General features: G+C 41.3%; 1 protein-coding gene across 1 annotated transcript in view; it reads right to left on the reverse strand.

The window, feature by feature from the left end:
- The window catches only part of CPLX1 (complexin 1), a gene marked incomplete at both ends in the record, with an annotated part of 81,425 nt that overhangs the window by 29,624 nt on the left and 31,139 nt on the right, over positions 1 to 20,662 (reverse strand). Inside the window, one exon of the mRNA XM_080363166.1 lies at positions 2,374 to 2,549. Within this exon, the coding sequence (XP_080219292.1) occupies positions 2,374 to 2,549 (176 nt within the window). The remainder of the gene's footprint in view (positions 1 to 2,373; positions 2,550 to 20,662) is intronic.

Below are 20,662 nucleotides of genomic sequence, written 5' to 3' on the forward strand. Positions count from 1 at the left end.
TGAGCTGGTAGACAACTAGTTGTCTAGTTATTTCAAAATGTCGTGTCCAAATGTCATCCTTAAAAATTCATTCCAAACAAAAATGCTGCATATTCTTCTGTGAGAAAATATTTTATTGCTCTATAATTCATTCTACCATTTCCCTAAGTCATTCTGTGCCCAGCTGCCATGCTGAGCTGAGGGCATATGTAGCTCAGTTTAACAGATTGAATTTAAAACCTGAAGTTAGCACATATCTATGGTAACCTTTTGAAGCTCTGCATGGCTTCTACATTTCCTGAAGCCTTAAACAAGAGAGTGTATTCATCACACTTGTTGAAGAGCCAAGGCAAAAAGTCCAAAACAATGAACATGATGAGCCTGTCCTTTCTGTAGACCTCATCTAGAGCCATAGTAACTGATGAAGCCGTGATTCTCTGGCTTGTTTCCCCCAACATCCTGTAGTTGCATTAAGAGAGGAACTTTGTGACTGTGGGTTCATGACCTAGGATACACAGTCTCAAGCTTGTATTTTGCATAAATAATCTGTTCCTATTTGCTCAACTCACGTGCTCATTTCTCACTCTTTCATGTGAGAAATGAGCAAATATCAGGGAAGTACCTAATACTTGAAACTTCTTGGATTTAATTCAGAGCTGCTAACAATAACTTGTGTATGTACACATACCAGACAGAACCTCTGTTTCAGTTTTCTTCTCTATATTTCTGCTTTTACTGGAGCTGGCAAAGAAATGAAGATAATTTCTAAATAAACAAGTAATGGAGGAAATAATCCAGCCCTTTTTTTTTTTCCTGTTCTTTTAACATTTGTTTTAGATTTCCAGCCATCAATTCACAATACTTGGAAACTGTCTTGTATATCATCAAATCCATCTCTTTGTCAGGACAAAATAATCTTTCTCTTTCACAGAACTGTCAAACTTAAAAAAAAAAAAAAAAAAAACAACAAACACAAAACAAAAAAAACCCAACCAAACACAAAACCAGCTTCTTTCTACAGCTTTATCTATCTTTTCTGATTCTGCAGAAAACAGCTTCAACTTTCAAATGCATGTTACCTGGAGAAAAAACAACCACAGGAAACTGACATCCTGTGTTTTCACAAGCTGCATGCAGTGCCCAAAACAGGACTTCCTGTTCCTAAACTGAAAGGTAATCCACCACATCACAAGAAAAACTGGTCGAATAACATTCCTCCAGGTATCCCTGTTTACTCTCTCTGCAGAGCCGACCCTTTGCCATATCAGTCGGGAGAACAGGCATTTCCAAGAGACCTCACCACCCAGTACTCAGCCTGACTCAGCAAAGACTGAATAGCTAGTAGTATCCCAGGGAAATCCCTGTTGGGTGGATGTTTCATCCAAGCTCAGGCTGTGTGCATCCTACTCATGAGCATGTGAATTCTAGTCTAGATCACCATGGATTTGTAACAGAGGGCATCTCAATTCTCTTAAATGCTTTTACAGCCATTTGTGCAACAGCAAGAAAAATGCAACCCTGTCTGCCTCTGGGAACAATTCAATGGTCTAGCAGAAAAGACAGTGACCACTGAAAACAGAGGATTAACCCACCTGCCTGCAACTCAGAAATTAATTACTCTTTTTTTTTTTCCCTCTAATACAGACCTACAGACCTATGTCATCTCTTAGAAACAGTTCCACCTATAAACCTACATTAAACATATACTACACACATTGATATGTTTAGATTAATACATTACACTATCTAGATATATATTCATTAAATACATTATAAAACAAAAAAAATTTGACCAGGTAGGGGTTCATAATCTGTCTTTCTGATAACTAATACCCTCTTCTAGATGATCATATGAATACCTTTATCTGACAGTGCCACAGGTACACAATTCTTTGTCAGTACTTTATTTTCTTAGAACCATAATCCCAAATTTCTTTATTTGCAGAACAATTCTCTGCACCCCTTTATAGGATGCACTTTGCCATCAGAATAATTCATCCTTATCTGAGCTTCTCTCCTGAATCATAAGGATTAGGTCAGAAGTTTTGCCCAATGCACACATTGTTTTGTTTAAGGACAGCTGTTTTCAGCTATGTGATGAGACTTTGAAGCTTTTTCCCAGACATGTTCGTAGGGCACTGTAACCTGCACAGAGGCAGGCACTCCATAGGGAACATCTCTTATACTGAGCAGAGCTTTTTAGTGTGGGAGGCATGTGTAAACTGGGGCAGAGCTCCAGGGACAGTGATCAAGATTAGAAAGTTATCAGTGTGGCAAAGTAATTACCTGGCTCTATCCAGGTGCACAGGGAACTGGTCACGAATCAGCTGAAAACAGCAGTTCTCCACTGAGCATCATGAGTTGCCCAGTGTGTGCTGAAAGCCGGATCCCTACCTTGTCTCGAATCCCTTGTCTCATAATTTCTCTTTCAGCCTCCATCTTGGCATATTTGGCTTTCCGCTCTTCCTCTTCTTGCCTGAGGGCTTCCTGTCGTTCCTCTTCTTTCTTGGCAGCATCTGGGTCTTTCTCCTCATCCCCACCCAGCATCTTCTCCATGTCTTTTGTAGCCCCTAGGGAAAGCACAAGAGAAAGTCAGCTTTGTAAGAATGTGGGAAAACCACCATGATGCTGTCTTTCTCCTTCCCCACACTCAGGACCTCCTTCCACTCCTTCTGCATCTGGAAAAGTTTCTCCTTCCACTGATCAGGAGGTGCACTCCCCACACAAGCAGGAGGTGGGCAAAGCACCCAGCCTGACCAGGTGGATTACCTGGCACTGGTGGGAGAAGCATGGCTGCAAGAGGAAGAGAATACATCTGTAGACTTGCATGATGGCAACACAATTAGCTTGTAGTCCTGAGAAGGCAAGCTGCCATCCACACAATGTTTTCACTCCATCAGCTCAGTCAAGTGACTGAAGATTGATTTTGGAGTGTCTTGCATTAGCAAACATTTGGAGGTTTTGATTTCTAGGCTACTACCACAGATCAGAAAGAAGCAGTACCTCTATAGGTCTCTTATCTGCCCTTGGACACCACGACCTCCAATGCTTATTATGTAGGTGGGATCATACCTCTGTGTGGTCCTCCTTCTACACCCACATGCACACTGGATCCAAGTTTTCAGCCCCTGTGTGCTCTTGAGCCAGCTCTTCGTTATTGTGCAAAGCCCTTGCACAACCATACAAATGGGGAGGCTTCTTGCATGCCCCTCTGTTTATCTCTGATAAAATTGATTTGGGTTCAATAATTTCTTGAGTTTATCTCTTTTTAGCTTCTCTTCACTTAGAGCTACCCAGACAGTGTAACACTTAGTTACTTGTGAAGCAGAATTTAGCAACAGAAATATTTTTTCCCTCTAAGTACTGTAGTGAACACAATTTGAAACCACAACATAAGGCATTTTGGGTCCATCTTTTTGAAAAGCCCTGTACTTCTAGGCTATCATTAAGTTATAATATCAAGGCAGCTCATCATGTAAGGCATGAAATTAAATAGAGCTTCTTTAATCTTAGACAAGACAAAGATTTTTGATACTTTAGGCATTTGTTTTTGCAGCTATTCAGCAAACAGGACACCTACAAGAACAAGAATGTAGTTTCAGGATCCTCAAGGGTTCTCTTAATTCACCCCTGATTTCAAAGTCACCTTCTAGATGTGCAGAATGCTGCACAGTAGTATCACTGTTAACTAATTGGAAGGAAATGTATTATGAGAAGCAATATTTCACACTACATTTTCATTGTGATCTTTTGTGTTACTTGTGGTATAGAAAAGCTACTTTTCTGTCTCATTTGTTCTTCATTATAAACTTTAGACTTCGTTGTTAATATTCCCTGGATTCCTTGTATTCACTGCTTCTGGCTTTAGCAATTCATCAGTGAAGGCTCCAGAGCATTAATTTACATGCAACTGAGATGCTGCAAATAAAGGCACAAATGGAAGAAAATACAGTAGTTCTGTTCTCAAGTCTACTTTTTAGCTTCTAAGGAATCAGAGGGGAAGAACACATTTACTGAATCTGATGAGCTTGGGTCTTTTTGTCTGCTTTCACAGCCCAACCATAACATCTACCTTGACACAAAGAGAAGACCGGCAATGCCAAAATAATCACTAATCAGTTTGGAGTTTCAATCAACATTATTTCCAACATCTCTAGACAAGGTCACAGGAAGAACAAATAAATGGCTAAATCTCCAGGACAACATGTGCAAACTGTCACCTTTCTGGCTATAATAAACAATCCTGCCTCCAATGGACAAAAAATTCCATGAGGGAAAGCATCTCAGAGGTGGTTTGTTTAGAAGACAAGAAGCATGGCAGGCACTTCAAACATAGTTTTCCCTTGATCCATATATGCTAAAGAACTAGGCAATCAGGTGTTAAGTCAAATAATACAAGCACATTCAGATCTACTTTCATGTGAGATTTGTTGGTTTAAATTGTCATCAGGTATCTGAAAAGCAGTAATTCAGTTGTTCAGGAACACGTGGGAGACATTCCCCAGCAAAACAGCTGGAAAGCAGGTCAGCTGTCTGGAAAGTAGTTTTGCAGTAAAGGTCTTAGGGTCCTGGTAGACAAGTTGACCATGAGCCAGGAATGTGTCCTTGCAACAAAGAAGGTCAACAGCCTGGGTTCCATTAGGACTGTCACCAGCAGACTGGGGGATCCTTTCCTTCTACTCAGACCAAATTTGGAGTTATGTACCCAGCTCTGGGCTCTCAGATACAAGAGAGTTATGGAGCTACTGGAGCGAGGCAGCAAAGGGCCATGAAAACTGTCTATACAAAAGGACTCTCTATACAAGGAGAGACTAAGAGAGCTGGAACTGTGTATCCTCAAGAAGACAAGGAAGGTACAGGGAGGTCTCAGCAATGTGCATAAATACCTGATGAAAGGGAAAGAATATGAAGGAGCCACATTCTTCTCACTGATGCCCAGTGACAGGAGACATGATAATGTAAATAAACTGAAATATAGGGAATTCCATTTAAACATAAGAAAAGAAAAGAAAATTGGGGGTTGCAGAAAGAGGCTGTGGAGTCTCCATCTGTGGAGATATTCAAAACTTCATAGGCCACAGGCCTGAGCAGCCTTCTGCAGGTCAACTTGCTTGAGAATGGGGTTGGACTAGACAACCGCTGTGGATCCCTACCAAGCTCAAACACTCCATGACTCTGTGAGATCTCATAAGTGGTTTAAATGGCAACTGAAAGTGACTGAAGTGAATTTTTCAAGGAAAAGGAGAAGCGTACATACCCAAAGAGATCCTGCAGCTGAACTGAAGGAACCTCTGTCACAGGAGCACCACCTCCTATGACCTAACCCTTCAATATCTGACTGACATCAATCCAGCTTTCACACAGAAAACAAACTCACAGAATCAACTTGCAGGAGCAATGCTCAATTTGTTACTGGTTTGAAAAAAAAAGGAAAATAAAAAAATTCTCCTAAATATTGACATGCAAAGCTATTTGGCACAAAAGCTATATGGAACAGGATTAGGATTTTTAAGGATGACTTACAAAGGAAGAGATTAATAAGGACATCTTGGCCATTCTTAATTAAGGAAAGGATGATGGAAATTTGCACATACCATTGCTTTAGGTAAGGTAATTAAGTGAAATCAAAAGATTTGTTTTGCACAAATCCGATTTCATATTGTAGACAAATAGCACCCCATACCTGTTTTTCAAGAAGGCTGCATATGTGTGGATTTGGATCTCAGAGGATGTTGCAGAAGTTCCCCCTCTCAATCACAGGTGTCAGAGGAAGCAGTGAGAGGTTTACCTGAAACAGGCATGCCCTGATGAAATTTTTTAGGTGGTTTTATGGAAGCACTGTTCGTGGTTGAGACATATTTAGATCAAACAGACAGGACAACTGATGTCTCAGAGTTTCTAAATCACGGCATTATTTTTATTACATCATCCAAACACTTGGAGCTAATCACAAAGTACTGTCCCAGTGCAGGAATAGGTCATTCATTTTTGCAGCAGCATTTCAGAACCAGAACTAAGAATATTTTATTGATTTCACTGGAGAGAGACCTTTTTCATCAAGGTCATAATGCAGAGCCTGTTTCTGGTATATAAGAAGTCCTTTCCGCACCTTAAGGTTCATGAAAATGGTGTACTTGCCATCAAGAAAAAAGCCTTATTACAGGGCTCCTTACTCTCTCCATAAGTCAAGATATCTAATAACTAATTTGTTAGGAAAGTCTAGGCTGGCATTTATATAAAGACTTCATTAAATAAAAGGTATTTCATATGCAATTTTTTCCCCACTACGAATTGTATCTAAGGGAATCAGATCATGTTCAAGCGTTTTTTGTCCAAATCCCCTAGGTGTTACAGCGAGGCTTTCAAATTGTTCCTCGTGGCTGCTGTGACATTAACTTTGTCATCTGGTGCAGCCAAAATACACACCAGAAGGTGAGTTTCTTTTAGACAAAATACAAACCAAAACCCTGTTCCACCTGCCCTCAAAATATGGTGCTGTATTTCTAACTCATTTACTTTTCTCCATCAAAGTTGTTACATCTGCTGTTCACACCTGAATGAACTAGACTGGCTGAGAGAGCGGTTCACAGATCACACAGATCACAGAATGTTAGGGATTGGAAGGGACCTCGAAAGATCATCTAGTCCAATCCCCCTGCCAGAGCAGGAACACCTAGATGAGGTTACACAGGAAGGCATCTAGGCGGGTCTTACTACAAGGCTGAAATCCAATTCCTAACATGATGGCTAGATTCAAGTTTCTGCTCAGAGATGCATCCGTGTGCACTGGGTATCTGGCCTCCTGTTACAGTAGGCGGAAGCCCATTGTGACCTTCAGTTCCCTCTGTCTGCCCCTTGTGTGAGATTTCCTATAGAATTACAATCCAGCAAATGAAGTCCAAAACTCCATCAAGCTTCAGGTAAAGCACACTCCTACCTTTTGTGAGTTTGAATACGTATTTGCCATGTCAATACCTCATGTAGACACCTTGGCCTATTTTTACACAGTGGGATGTATCTCTGCCTACTGTGATCTAGTAAACAGTCAGATAAGCATCATGGTGAGATACAGATTTATATATACATCTTAGTTGGAGACAGAGTAAAAGCTCAAAACTACAGTCTACAGGAGCAGAATGGTGGGGAGACTTGAATGTAACTTCTCCCTAGCACAAAATATAGACAAGAAACAGCAAGGCTCCTAAACACATTATGTTTGTACAACAATGTACTTCCTTTCAAACAAAGAAAAATGTGTTTCTAACATATCACCAACCTTCCCTGCAGCTAAGACGGTGATAGATGAATGATCACTAAACAGCATTTTAGCGAATAAGCTAGTTCATTCTCAAATTAAAAGGAAAGTAAGGAGTATGTATTCTACAGCCAGACTTAACCCACTGATCTCTAGAAGCTGTTTGGATTTTATCAGTGTTACTGCAACACACTTCCACAATGCCTTGAAAAATCAACTGAATCATTCGTGAGTTTCTCTGTCTCCCAAAAATGAAACAGCCCCAAACTTACTACTCTTTAACTTGTCTTTAACTTGTACACAAATAACTCCCGTGACTTTGTTTAAAACCAGCAGGAATGTAAACTTTCCCTCTTAGGACTGGGTGAAAACAAAGTAGTGGCCTTCAGATTTTTAGCAACCAGATGGGCCAAACAGAAAGGAATAAAAAGCAGTTGATGATGGATATGCTGCACAACTTCATTTTGCCTTTCATTCTGAGAGTTCTCAACATTACAAAGTAGTTTTGATGACTTGAGCTTTCCCATAGTTTTTTGTCTCACTCTTCTTTGAAAATGAGATTGGAAAAGAATGAGTGAACTGAGCTCTTCAGGGTCTCTGTCCAGTAAGATTTTCTGTGCTCCCTTCTCTTCTGAGATTTACAGGCTGTACCTTGTGAGCTTTTCAGACATGCCCTCTTTCATCTCCTTTCTTCAGTCTCCCTGTTTGTAAAGCAGCAATGAATCTAGATGCCAATCTCGCTCCAAGACGTGCAGATTCTTTTCCTTCCGCAGTTTTATTAGCCACCAAATTACTATTTTCCATCAAAAAAGTAAATGTCATGCCAATCTTTTCAGCTGAAAAATATAATGGCCCTTCAAGAATGTATCATATGATATTGCAAAGTGGTGCTTGCACGAACGAAATACTGTGTTGACACATTAATACCGAATAGCCCCAAAGGAACTATCACAATTTATTAATTAACTGTAACTAATACACCTACTAAAATGCATTAGTATTTCCTCTCTCATACACAAAGAACTGATGCCAAGTTCAGTTAAGGAGCCCCACTGAGAAATCATATGATCTCTGAAAATGACATTTTCTGTTCTTTTTAATACAGTGGGGATTGCTAATAAGGACCATTACCATAGTAATAAATGAAGAATTCATTCAAGTTCAAATTCATTCAAATTCTTAATGAAATTCAAAGCTCAAAGCAGACATAGAACTATTTGTTTACTTCTTCAGATCCATTCAGCATAAGTGTCTTACACAGCCAAGAACGGGCACGCTTATATGCATTTCTGCTCCCTGGGTTGACCTGTGGTTTCAGGCTTATTTCCAGGTCAGTAAGACACCTATTCATTTCAGCATTAAGTTTTCTGAGATGTCAGAAAAATAATATTTTTCCTCAGTGAGGTCCATCTGAACATATCAAGTGGCAAGCCATTGATCATGGCTACTGTACAAGTTATGAAGTTGCAAAACACAATTGGGCATGAGGAAGTAGAAAAGGAGCACCCAAAGCTTCATCTTACTTTGTTTTCAGCTAACCAGGAAAGATACAGGCCTGAGGATATCCAGCACCTAGAACAAAGGCTTCACTGAGACCTGTTTCACATAACAGGTGCCAAGACAGACAGTTGTAATAGTGAGAAGCTATTCCCAGAACAAGCACTGTGACAAGACACATTTGGGTGATCAAGAGACTAGGGTGATCATCAGCAAAATATCTATTGCTCAACTTTTCTTCTTTCAGATCCTGGGATTTTTTACCACCTTGGTCAGTTTCATGGTGTAACACCAAAAAAATCTCAAGCCTTGCCATTTCCTGCACCTTCTTCAGAAAAGGGTCCTGAGCAAGCAGGCATTTGCTCTGACTGTCCATGTTTAGACAGAGAACCCTTTATTTTACTGTCCATTGGAACCTTTGGTTCAGCCATTCTGCCTCCTCAGACTCAGCTTTCTTTGTCTCCAGTATTTTACTTTACTCTTTCTCCCTCTGTATCCAGCCAGACATACCACACTGCTCAGAGTTGCTCCTGCTGGGAAAAAAAAAAACCTGATAATTTGAGAAAACTTTGTGTACAGGTAATTGAAATATTTAAGGATATTTGGAGTAATTTAGAACTCTAGCTATTTGGAGACAAATGCCTCTTCTCACTACCATGGTAACGTTTCATTTTCCTTACACAACCCAAGACAGACTTTAAAGGCTGATGTTGAAAGGCATTTTTCAAACTTGGTACAAATCCATGTGAAGGTACATAGAGCTTTCTAGGAATGTTTTTTTCTTGCATTTTTCTGAGACACTGGTAGGTTCTAACATGTGCAAGAGCAATGTTACACTCTGCAGGTGGGTATCAAAGCCCCAAACTGAATGAGGTAGATAGCCATGTGAACAAAACATAATGATTTTCCTACTTTACCAGCTGCTAGAAAGTGTCTTTTGGTAGACAAAAGAAGGTATTTGTAAAGAGTAAGACCTTGTCAGCCACACAAGGATAATTTCTAATTTTAAACTTAGAATCTGTTTGTCCTCTGAAAAGTCTCCATATCTGCACAGTGACAGTTTCTCTCTAGCTATGTACAGCAGCACAGCACTTGCACACAAACCAACATCTAACTTCAATATTCCTTGAGCCTTTGTGCAAAATGGGTGTTATATGTCCCTCTTCTATTTTCTCTTTCTGGCTTACAACAATCAAATAATGTATTTAAGTGAATTCTTCACTTGGTGTATGATTTATTCCTTTGTACTGGTGCACATATGTGGAGAAATAATTTTCAGGTGACATTCATCTGACTCACAGACTCAGATCCACAGCGATATTATCCTGGAAATACGGGGCTCTACCTTCTTCCTTTTCATAGAACCATGGAATTGGTTTTTGTTGGAAAAGACATTTAAGGTCATAGTATCCAACCATTAACCCACCACTGCAAAGACCACCTCTAAACCATCTGTCTAAGAAATTCATCTACAAGTCTTTGAAAAACCTTCAGAGATGGCGGATCAACCACTTCCCTGGGTAGCCTGTTCCAATGCCTGACAACCCTTTCCATGAATAAGTTTTTCTGAACACCCAGTCTAAACCTCCACTGGTGCAACTTGAGGCCATCTCCTCTCATCCTATCACTTGCTACTTGGGAAAAGAGATCAAAGCCCACCTTGCTACAGTCTGCTTTCAGGTAGCTGCAGAGAGCAATAAGGTCTCCCCTCAGTCTCTTTTTCTCCAGGCTAAACAGCCCCAGTTCCCTCAGCTGCTCCTCATAAAACTTGCCCTCCAAGCCCTTCACTACCTTTGTTGTCCTTCTCTGAACTCCCTCCAGCACCGTAAAGTCTTTCTCGTAGTGAAGGCCCCAAAACTGAACAAATGATTCAAGGTGGGGCCTCACCAGTGCTGAATACAGGGGGACGATCACTTCCCCCATCCTGGTGGCCACACTATTTCTGATACAAAACAGGATGCTGTTGGGCTTCTTCGCTACCTGAGCACACTGCTGGCTCATACTCAGACAGCTGTTGACCAGCATCCCCAGGTCCTTTTCTGCCAAGTAGCTTTTCAGCTACCCTTCCCCAAGCCTATAATGTTGCATGGGTCTGTTGTGATCCAAGTGCAGGATCCAGCACTTAGCCTTTTTGTTTCGTATTGACTTTGGTTGTTTTTTTAATTGCCAATCACAAGTTCCATTTAATGACAAACTAGAAAGACTGTTGATGTCCTGTCAGTGATACTTCATTTGTATACATCAGAGTCAGTGTTCTTCTTCTCTCTTATTGCACCTTGCACATTCAATTTAGTATACTTAATATGCTAATTCAGTATACTTAATTTACTTAATATACTCTGAACAGTGAAATGTTCACTTCTGCTGATTCATTAGTTTGCAAATCTCCTCTGCTGTAAAAAATAAGTGCACTTTCTAGTTGAAATAATTCTGTTCCCTAATGAACTTTCATTCATCCTCTTTCAGCTCTGTGACATCTCATGAAGCCTACAAGGCAGCATAAACAATTACTTTCTGATATCTTAGGTGTACTATGTGCCAAATAGCTATTAATATTAATAAGATTATTCTATTTCATGTCTGGAACTACAAGATGGTGATATATGATGAGATGACTGAGACAAATGTATAATGCAAATGTGGGAAGACAGAAGCTGTGAGAAAATTATCTACATCTGACCTGGTGGTAAGATTTTGCAGCAGAAAGAAACCTAAGGCTAGTAGAGCTCTCTTGATACAGTATGCTGCATCTTGGCTTTGAAAGGTTAAAGAAGTCTCAGTTCCACACATGAATACATCTGACATTCTATAGGAGATTAGTTTCCTTCTCATCTGAGTGGATCATTCTGCAACACTCAAAACACAATGAAGCACTTCTACCATTGTCTTTGTGGACACACAGGCCCTTAGGAAATGGTGACTTTAGTCACTGGTAAAAGTAATACTCCTGTTGATTGCAAATAGACTGCCTGAAAAAGTGGTAAGCTCAGCTAAGCAGGTCCCATTGAAGATGAGACCACAAAACTGGCTCAAAGAACAGAGTTTTTCTGCAATATTTCAAACATAATTTCTATTCCAGTATTGTTGCAAAAGGCTTTACTGCAGTGTGCACGTGTGTTTAAGTAGCATACCTGTAATTCAAAACCTGTCATACAAGGAAACATCTGATGATGCACATGCAAAGCTCAATATGAGCACAGACAATGTGTCCAGGTCAGCCTGCCCCAAAAAAGATGTCTTGGGTTGGGGACACACCATCAGACTGGCCCAGCTCATACCCTTACTGGCCCAGATCACTCCAAAAGTAAAAGCTAGGCTTTTACTCCCACATGCTTTACACAGACATTTTCACAAACAGATATCTTGAAGGAATGTTCTTCCTCCCTCATCTCACACTGAGGCCTGTGTCCACTGCTGAAGAGCACCAGGTCATGAGCTTTCAAGGTCCTGCAGCTGTGCAAGGAGAGCCCAGGAGGAGACATGTTTGTTCCTGAGACCAACAAACACAGCAGGCAGGTTCCTGAGACTCCTTTTAGCTAACTACTGCCAGTTAAATGCTGCTACAAGGGCACAGGAGAAAAAAAGCCAGAAACTAAAAACAAAAACAATCATCAGCCTTCAGCACCCAGCACTAAGAAGTTATTCAACCACTGTGCCGCTGCTGGGTATGGGCAGCTTGTGCAGGAACAGAAATGAGAATGATGCAGATACAACAGAGTGATCCCGGCATACCAGACTGAGCTGCCAGCTGAAGAGTGCAGACCTGACAGCTCTTTTGGAGGGACATTACTCCATGATATCTGAAAGGCCACAGACTTTAACTTATGCTGCAAAGTGTGTGCAATCGTAGCTAAAAAACATTCTGTGTTGCCTTCGGACACATTGAATTATGTGGTTTCAGCTGCCTTACACCAAAATAACAAGCCATTCACTGTGTGAACTGTTCTTTTAAACTATAATATCATATAACATTTTTACTTAAAAGAAAAAATGGTGCCTTTTATGACTGGACAAGGAATTAAGAGACACTTTAAGATTAACAGAATTAACAGGTAAAAGGAGTTTCTGTTGCCACCACTGTTCCAGAGCTGCTGTATATAACTTTGGGAGGCACTTCCATTTCACCTTCTCAGGAATTCTTTTCATCTTTACCATCTGCACTGTAAACCCTCTGGAGGCAGGTATTTTTGAGACAGATCTCTGTAACTACACCTGGAAGGGTGCAGTCCCATTCTCAGGTGTACACTCCATGCGACACCACAATCAAAAAGCAGTGACAACTTCCTGCATACCACAAATGCAGTGGCTTCTGTTCCTGTTCTGATCAATAATTCCTGTCAAATGCTTGTCTTGTCATCCTGACCCCTATGACCCAGCTATGGTGTAGCTATAAATAATCTATGCTAGCCAGATGTCACAAGCCAGCTGCCCATGTTCCCTTCCTAGGCCATGGAGATCTATTCCAAAGAGTTGCAGAGTTTGGGATGAGATCCTTCTGGACAAGTGGAAGCACCTACTTTAGGAGTGGAGTTCTCCTCTGGATTTGCTGGCTGGAAATCTACTGATGGAAAAGACCACCTAGGCACTTTGTTCATATGAGCCCATGGGCACTGCAGCATCCTGGTATTAGTCATATGCAGCTTGTAGTTCCAACAGGAAAAAGAACTTGAGAGCAGGTCTGCTTGACACAATGTTTATTTGCTTGGGACTTGTGCAAAGTAATCGTCACTGTTCCACTTGACATCCTTGTCTCTAAATTAGACAGACGGGCATTTGATGGATGAACCACTTGATGGTTAAGAAATTGGCTGGATGGTCAGACTGAGAGTTGCAGTCAACAGTTCGGTGTTCAAGTGGAGAACAAAGACTGGTGATACTCGGTATTGGGACTGGCTCTATTTAACATGTTTGTCAGCAACATAACAGTGGGATTGAGTGCACCCTCAGTAAATTTGCCAATGACACCAAGCTGTGAGGTGCAGTCAACACGCTGGAGAGATATCATCCAGATGGACCTTGACAGGCTTGAGGTGCAGGCCTGTGTGAACCTCATGAAGTTCAACAAGGCCAAGTGCAAGGTCCTGCACATGGGTCAGAGCAAACCCAAGAACAAATACAGGCTGAGAGGAAAATGGAATGAGAGCAGCCCTGAGGGGAAGAACTTGGCGGTGTTCATTGATGAGAAGTTCAACGTGATCCTGCAATGTGTGCTTGCAGCCCAGAAAGGCAATCGTATCCTGGGCTACATCAAAATAAGTGTGACCAGTAAGTTGAAGGAGATAACTCTCCTCCTCTACTCTGCTCTCATGAGACTGAACCTGGAGTACTGTGTTCAGGTCTGGGACCCCAACGTAAGAGATGCATAGACCTGTTGGGGCAAGTCCAGAGGAGCACAAAAAAGACAATCACAGCGCTGGAGCACCTCTTCTATGAAGAAAGGCTGAGAGACTTGGGGTTGTTCAGTCTGGAGAAGGCTCCAAGGAGACCTTACAGCAGCATTCCAGTACCTAAAGGGGACCTACAAGAAAGCTGGAAAGGGTCGTTTTACAAGGGCCATAGGACAAGGAATAATGGCTTTAAACTGGAAGAGATTTATATTACATTAGAAATTTATATTAGATTAGAGATTTATATTAGATATAAGGAAGAAACTTCACTATGAGGGCGCTGAGGCACAGGAACAGGTTGTTCAGAGTAGCTGTGGATGCATCATCCCTGAAAGTGTCTAAGGTCAAGTCAGATGGGGCTTTGAGCAACTTGGTCTAGTGAAAGGTGTCCCTGCACACAGCATGGGGCTTGGAACTAGGTCCCTTCCAACCTAAACCTTTTTATAATTCTATGATTTACAATTGTTCCAGTCCCACTTCCCTCCTTTAAGTAAATTACTCACTTTGGCACAGAAAGAACAGCTGAATAAAAAAAAACCCCACATTGCTAAGTGTGCAAATTTCTGCTGCTCTAATAGTTTTCCTAAATCCATGCTGGTGACCGATTCCAGACCTTTTCTGTTGCCTTGAAAAATGACGGTTGTCCCCATGGTTACTGACAAATGAGGATGATCCAAGAAGCCCAGAAAACCTTAGCCTGGCAGGCAGTCTTGCTGACTGGATTCTCCCTGCTGTTTTAAAGAAAAGCTAACAGAAATTGAAACACCACCATACAACAACAGCTTTCATGACATGTTTAATACATATATACAGAGTTTCACAATTGGCAGCAGGCTCAAACTCATCTAAAGAGAGCAGAGAGATTAAAGCAGTCAGAATATGATTTCTCCCTCAGGTGGGAGGCAAGTCTTACCTATCAGAAAAGGCAGGAAAATCTTACAAATAAATAAATAAATTATGCACCTTTCTTAATACTCTTGAAGAAATGTGGATGCTTGGTAATACACTGGTGCTGTGATGCTTCCCAGCAGCTACAGTGACATCAGTGGGGTGGTACTATACCATACGGAGGAAAATGTTCTTTGGAACGGGCTGTTACTCAAATTAAGTGCTTGTAAACCTCAGCTTATTGCATACAATCAAGTTCTGCTTGAAGAAATGTTAACATATTCTCAGTCAGTGATTTTTCATGTTTTCTCAAGCCTGAGGTTCTGTAGATAGTTTTTGAGTAAAGGAGACAACGTTGTCATAAGAAGCTGTCTAATTTCCATAGTCAGGAAATAACAGTGCTTTCAGACACAGAAAACCCAGAAAGAAACTCTTTAAATTTGGTCTGCTCTCAGCAGTTTCTTCATACACCAACAGTCAGAAACATAATATATACACTCACATACATACCAACTAGCCAAACTAGTTCTCTCTTTGTCATGGAGGCACCCTGAGGTTAGTTTAAAGGACAACAGGGTCCAAAACAACTTTTATTAAACCGGTGAGAAACAGCGTTTTAGCACTCCAAAAGTGACTTAAATACAGGTTCAGATATCAGTTGAGGAAAATTAATAAGGGGCGGCAACTAATACAACAGGAGGTCCACAGTGTCCATACACATGGCTTCACCTAAAACAATGCTGGAGCCTCCCCTGAGTCCAGGAAGAGTACATACACACTTACCTGAACATGGTGTGGGATTATTTTAAGGGGATACACATACTCGTATTGAGTACAGGAAGTGCACACTCGCAATTCTGCGAGGGTAGATTTATAATACACTCACAATCCTGCGAGGGTAAATTTATAATACACTCACAATCCTGCGAGGAGAAATACAAGTGCAAATGTACACGAAATATTACACATGCTTATGTGGAAGTACAGGAGGAAAATATACTCACGATTCTGCAAGGATTAATTTATACATGCGCTCATATTGAGCATGGAAAGGATGTGTGCAAATGTGCACAGAAAGTATAAATACACATGCAAATGTGCATGGAAAGTAGATACAGTTGCAATCCTGCGAGGGTTAATTTTACTTACACACCTGGCAGCAAGGCAAGCGGAGTCTCTGTCTGGGGATGAGGAGGGGCGCACCATGGTTCCTGGCGACAGGGGCTAAGCTTGTAACTCCAAGAGATCGTGTGCAAGGCCACACATGTTGACGAGAGTCCCGTTTTTTTATAGCCTGATCAGATCTGACTGTAGGTATTCCAGAAGCTTCTCTGCACCCCCACACTGGCTGTGGGGTGCCCCTGAAGCCTCCAAACATACCCCACACTGGCCGCAGGCACCCAGCGGCTCCTTGGCACCTTGGCACTCCCTTCTCCTAACTGCACTGGCCAGGGTGTTCTGGGGCCAAACAAAATAAGCTGCTAGCCTCAAACAGCAGAGAGAGAGAGGGAGATGTGTCTACTCCTTCCATATGGAAGGAGGAGGGGGAGAGAGGGGTGTTTGCATTCTGCCACACTCTTCCCTCTGCCGTTTGGCCTATTTCAGTTTGCATAGGATGCAGCACTGATCGAAAATAAATAAAACCTCAAACAGACAAATTTGGAAGGAAAAATTCAGACAGAAAAAGGCAAAGTGTGTCTCCAGGACTTCCAGAAGTTATCAAAAGCCATTACCTTCCCTAAATTTATTTAAAAAAAAAAAAAAAAAAAAGATTACTGCAGAGACTTGACTTCTAATATCATCCATGTCATAATCCCAACAGACTTATTAACAGATTTGATGTAATTTGAAGTGACAGGATTCTTTGTCAGTGCCTGAAGTTTTCTTGAAAAAGCGAGTTGTGTGGCACCTTTCTTATCCCTATCCTTGCAGAGCACCACCAAAGCTGGCCCAGAATTAGCATGTCTGGGCAGAACAAGAACATTGTCTTTTGCATAGAAGTGCAGATGTGGAGTCCAGGCTGCAAGGGGTTTCTTGGTGTAATAGAGGCAGAGGAGTGTGTTTTCAGCTTCACATCAGAGGTGCTTCAAAGCCCTGAACCTGCACTGAGTGAGTTCTCACCCAGGAGTCTCTGTGTCACCTGCCGCAGAGCCTTAGGCCATTCCCTTCTCTGGGGTCACTTCATGAGGAAGTCCTGCCTGCATCTCTCCAGCAGCCATGCCCAATCTGACCTTTCACTGCCACTGATCCCTAGGCTTGCCTATCACTGTGGCTTGAGGGAGCTACCTCCATACTACCACTGCTGTCCTGGTCAAGAAGCCCTGCAAATGCTCCCAGCCTGTTTTCACCTCATGCTTCCCACTGTCTTTGATTCACAGAAAAGTTACACAGCATGAGCAGTCTCCTTTCTCCTCACACATACACACACACAACCCTTGTAGCCTTTCCAATGGGGCAACAGTGAAACTTTAGGACATGGATTTCCTGAAATTAGTTGACAATGTCCTGCTGCCTGCAGGCAAGATTAGAATGAAGCACTGAGTATCTCAATTTGGTGAAACAGACATGTAATAGACAAATTTGTTTTCTTGGCCACTTATCTCCATAATTTAGTGCTATTAGCAACTGTAGACAGAATCAGTTCATTAAAGAACTCCACACACATTATGCCCAGTGTATTCTAAACACTCTTGCCTGTCCAAAGGGCTTGGCCATGGCTTCTGCTATGGAACTTAGCAGAATTCCATGCAGGTCACTAAATGGACTATTTTCAGAAAGCTGCAAAAACAAAAAAGATCCCAAAAAGGTGGAGAGGAAGCAGTGTTGGAGCAGCTGGACCCTGCTGAGTTCAAAGCTTTCAAGAGATATGAGATACCAGAACTCTGTCAAGAGAAACAAAGAACTGAAGACTCTTTCAGCCTGAAACATATGGCTTTATTTGTAAAAAAAAACTAATTAAAAAAAATCACAATGGCAAGGCAGTCATTAACATACTATATTGTTTCATATTCGAAGAGACTGGAAGTGCAAATGCAAGCTGATTTTTTTTTTTTAATTGAGAATAAAAAATAAAACAAGAGAAATAATTTTCTTAATGTCTAATTACAACAAAAGTTCATTGAACTGTTGTTCATGCTTCAAGTCTCATAATTAGGTAAGATATGTAGAGTTTATTTTCAAAACTGTCATTCTTGCGTTATTAGGTGATGATTGTATCTCACCTAGAAAGCTTAAAATCTTTGTCCTGGCAAAAAAGCAGATTCAGCTTTGTTCTTGGTGCCTCTTTCATTCCTGGTGTCTCATTAAGTGTCCATCATAGTGAGACATGCACAATCCTTCTAGAACATGCAGATCTCAGCAAAAATGTTCTTAAAAGAAGGAAGGTAAATTTTCTTGCAGAATTTTACAGTAATTTACTTCAGGAGACAAAAGTCCCACAGCCCTGTTAAAGACCAATGGAGCAAAGACCTCTTGCAAGCCTTGTTTGTGCTTGTTCTATTTTTGGTATTCCATCAGTAGGTCTTTCACACTTTTTAAAAGATAGGCCATGTCTGCATGCATCCATGCATTTTTCAGCATAGTATGGAGTTACCTCAGTCTACAGAATTACTCAGAAAAGCTCAAGGGTCAGGAGATAATTGGGCCAAAAAAATCATTGATGTCGTTTCTGTACTTTCTTTTTGTTGCAGGAGAGGCAAAAGAAAAATGAAGGCCATGGAACACTTTTGTCCTAGGACAAAACAGGTTTTTTTAAGATTTTCTATAGACTATTTTTAAGTGTTGCCATATTTGAGACTGAGAATATGATATCCTCTTTAGGAATGAAATATGAGGAAAACAAGATTTCAATACCTCACAGCTCTAGAAAACACTCAGCTCACAGAAATATTACTTATCTAGTGAAAAAGACAAGGAAATGGTTGTGTAAGTCTGTTGCTCTGACTCTTTGAATTCATCTGGATTTTAAAAATGTTGCCACTTAGCCCTGGGCAGCAGCTGAAACAGTAAACAGCCACTCGCTCTTGCCTTTCCTTTCCAGGGCGGAAGGAAGGGGAAAGCAAGAAAGACCCATGGGTTGAATTAGATTTAACAGAACAATAATGAAAGAAGAATGATACTTAGCTGCTGGGACGCACACTCCCAAGAATGAACGGCAGAGGGCAGACACTGCAAGCACGGCGAGTCCAGTGACACAGAGATCAACAGCGTGGCACAGGAGAGAGAGGCCATCAAAAAACAAAAACTGTCCCCAGTAACTTCCTGCTTATATGTGAAGCATGACATTCGTGGGATGGAATGCATCACTGATCAACCTGGATGTCAATCTAAGGTGTTGTCTTGTTATATTCCCTCCCAGAGGCTATGCTACACCTGCACCTGGACAGCTGAAAAGCCCTTCATTCCCTTGACAACAGCAGAGATATCACTGAGTTCTTACATTCTTTTCAAACCAAATCCCGAACACTGGAAAACTACTCAGCTTTATCCCAGGGTGCTATCTTGTTATTCTCAGACTAAACCCAAGACAATGGACAGTGCTAGTTACTAAGAAGAAAACTGACTAACTGCATGTACCTTGATTCAGCTAACCAGCACAACATGGGAACAGCTTACTAGCTAAGCAACACAGCTTCATTTATCTTGCATTCATTACTTGACTTGTATGAATGTTATCTTCTCCAGCACTCTAGAGCAAGTATTGCAAATGGTAGTCAGGATTGCTCAGACACCAATTATATCTCATGCAAACATATTTTTCATTTGGGAACTGCTGCCTATTGTTGTAGATCTACTAAGTCTGTTCTCCAGAGACATTCTGTCCCTCTTGCTGTCCTGCAGAATAGAAGGTACAGTAGGGGACCAGCCAAAGACACATCTGTTGTCTTATCTGAACAACAGAAAAATCAGGATTTGAAAGAGACTCTGAGGGGACAGCCATGCCCAAAAACTTGATTACTACACTATGATACAGGTTTGCCCTATGCAAGGAGTATAGCACATGGTTCTAAATATGCTACCAGCAAATCTAGCACAATAAACTGGGATTGCATCCTGCTCTTGTTTAAGCATTCTAAGGTGGGGGGAGCAGTGTCCCTCATAGCCCTGAAGAAAGGACCACCATATCTCACTTTGTGCATAAAACAGGTGTTTTGTCATTGGAGATTCCACTAGCATGGTAAAAAGATGCATTTTTTCCTTGTGGTAAATAGATACTTTACACAGGCACAGTCTCTTCATTGTACTCTTATATTCACAGATCTGCATTTGATTTATTACCAAACTGATTGCTTCATATTAGAAGTGTGCAATATTCAATGGTGTGTACACATACGCAGGCACATCGCAAGAAGAGCCAGAGGCCATGAATGCATTTGCAAAGAGCAAGTTTTATTTTAGTTACCTCTCTACTGAGGGATCTCCAAAGCCACACCTAAGCTCCCAGGCAGAGGTGACACAAGCGGGACGCAGGCGCTGGTCAGTTCAGCCCTGCTGGAAGATCACTGAGCCTGCTGAGCGCACGCCTGTATTTCAAGGCTTCAGGCAGGTGCAGCCTCCCACTCTTTCTCACAGCAAAGCAGGAATCTCAGACATAGTGATAAGGTGCCTAAAGTTTCTCACAGGCCTATGTTATCTAACACAGAGGTTCTACTCATCA

Source organism: Nesoenas mayeri, assembly GCF_963082525.1.
Source record: "Nesoenas mayeri genome assembly, chromosome: Z".
NCBI classification, from domain to species: Eukaryota; Metazoa; Chordata; class Aves; order Columbiformes; family Columbidae; genus Nesoenas; species Nesoenas mayeri.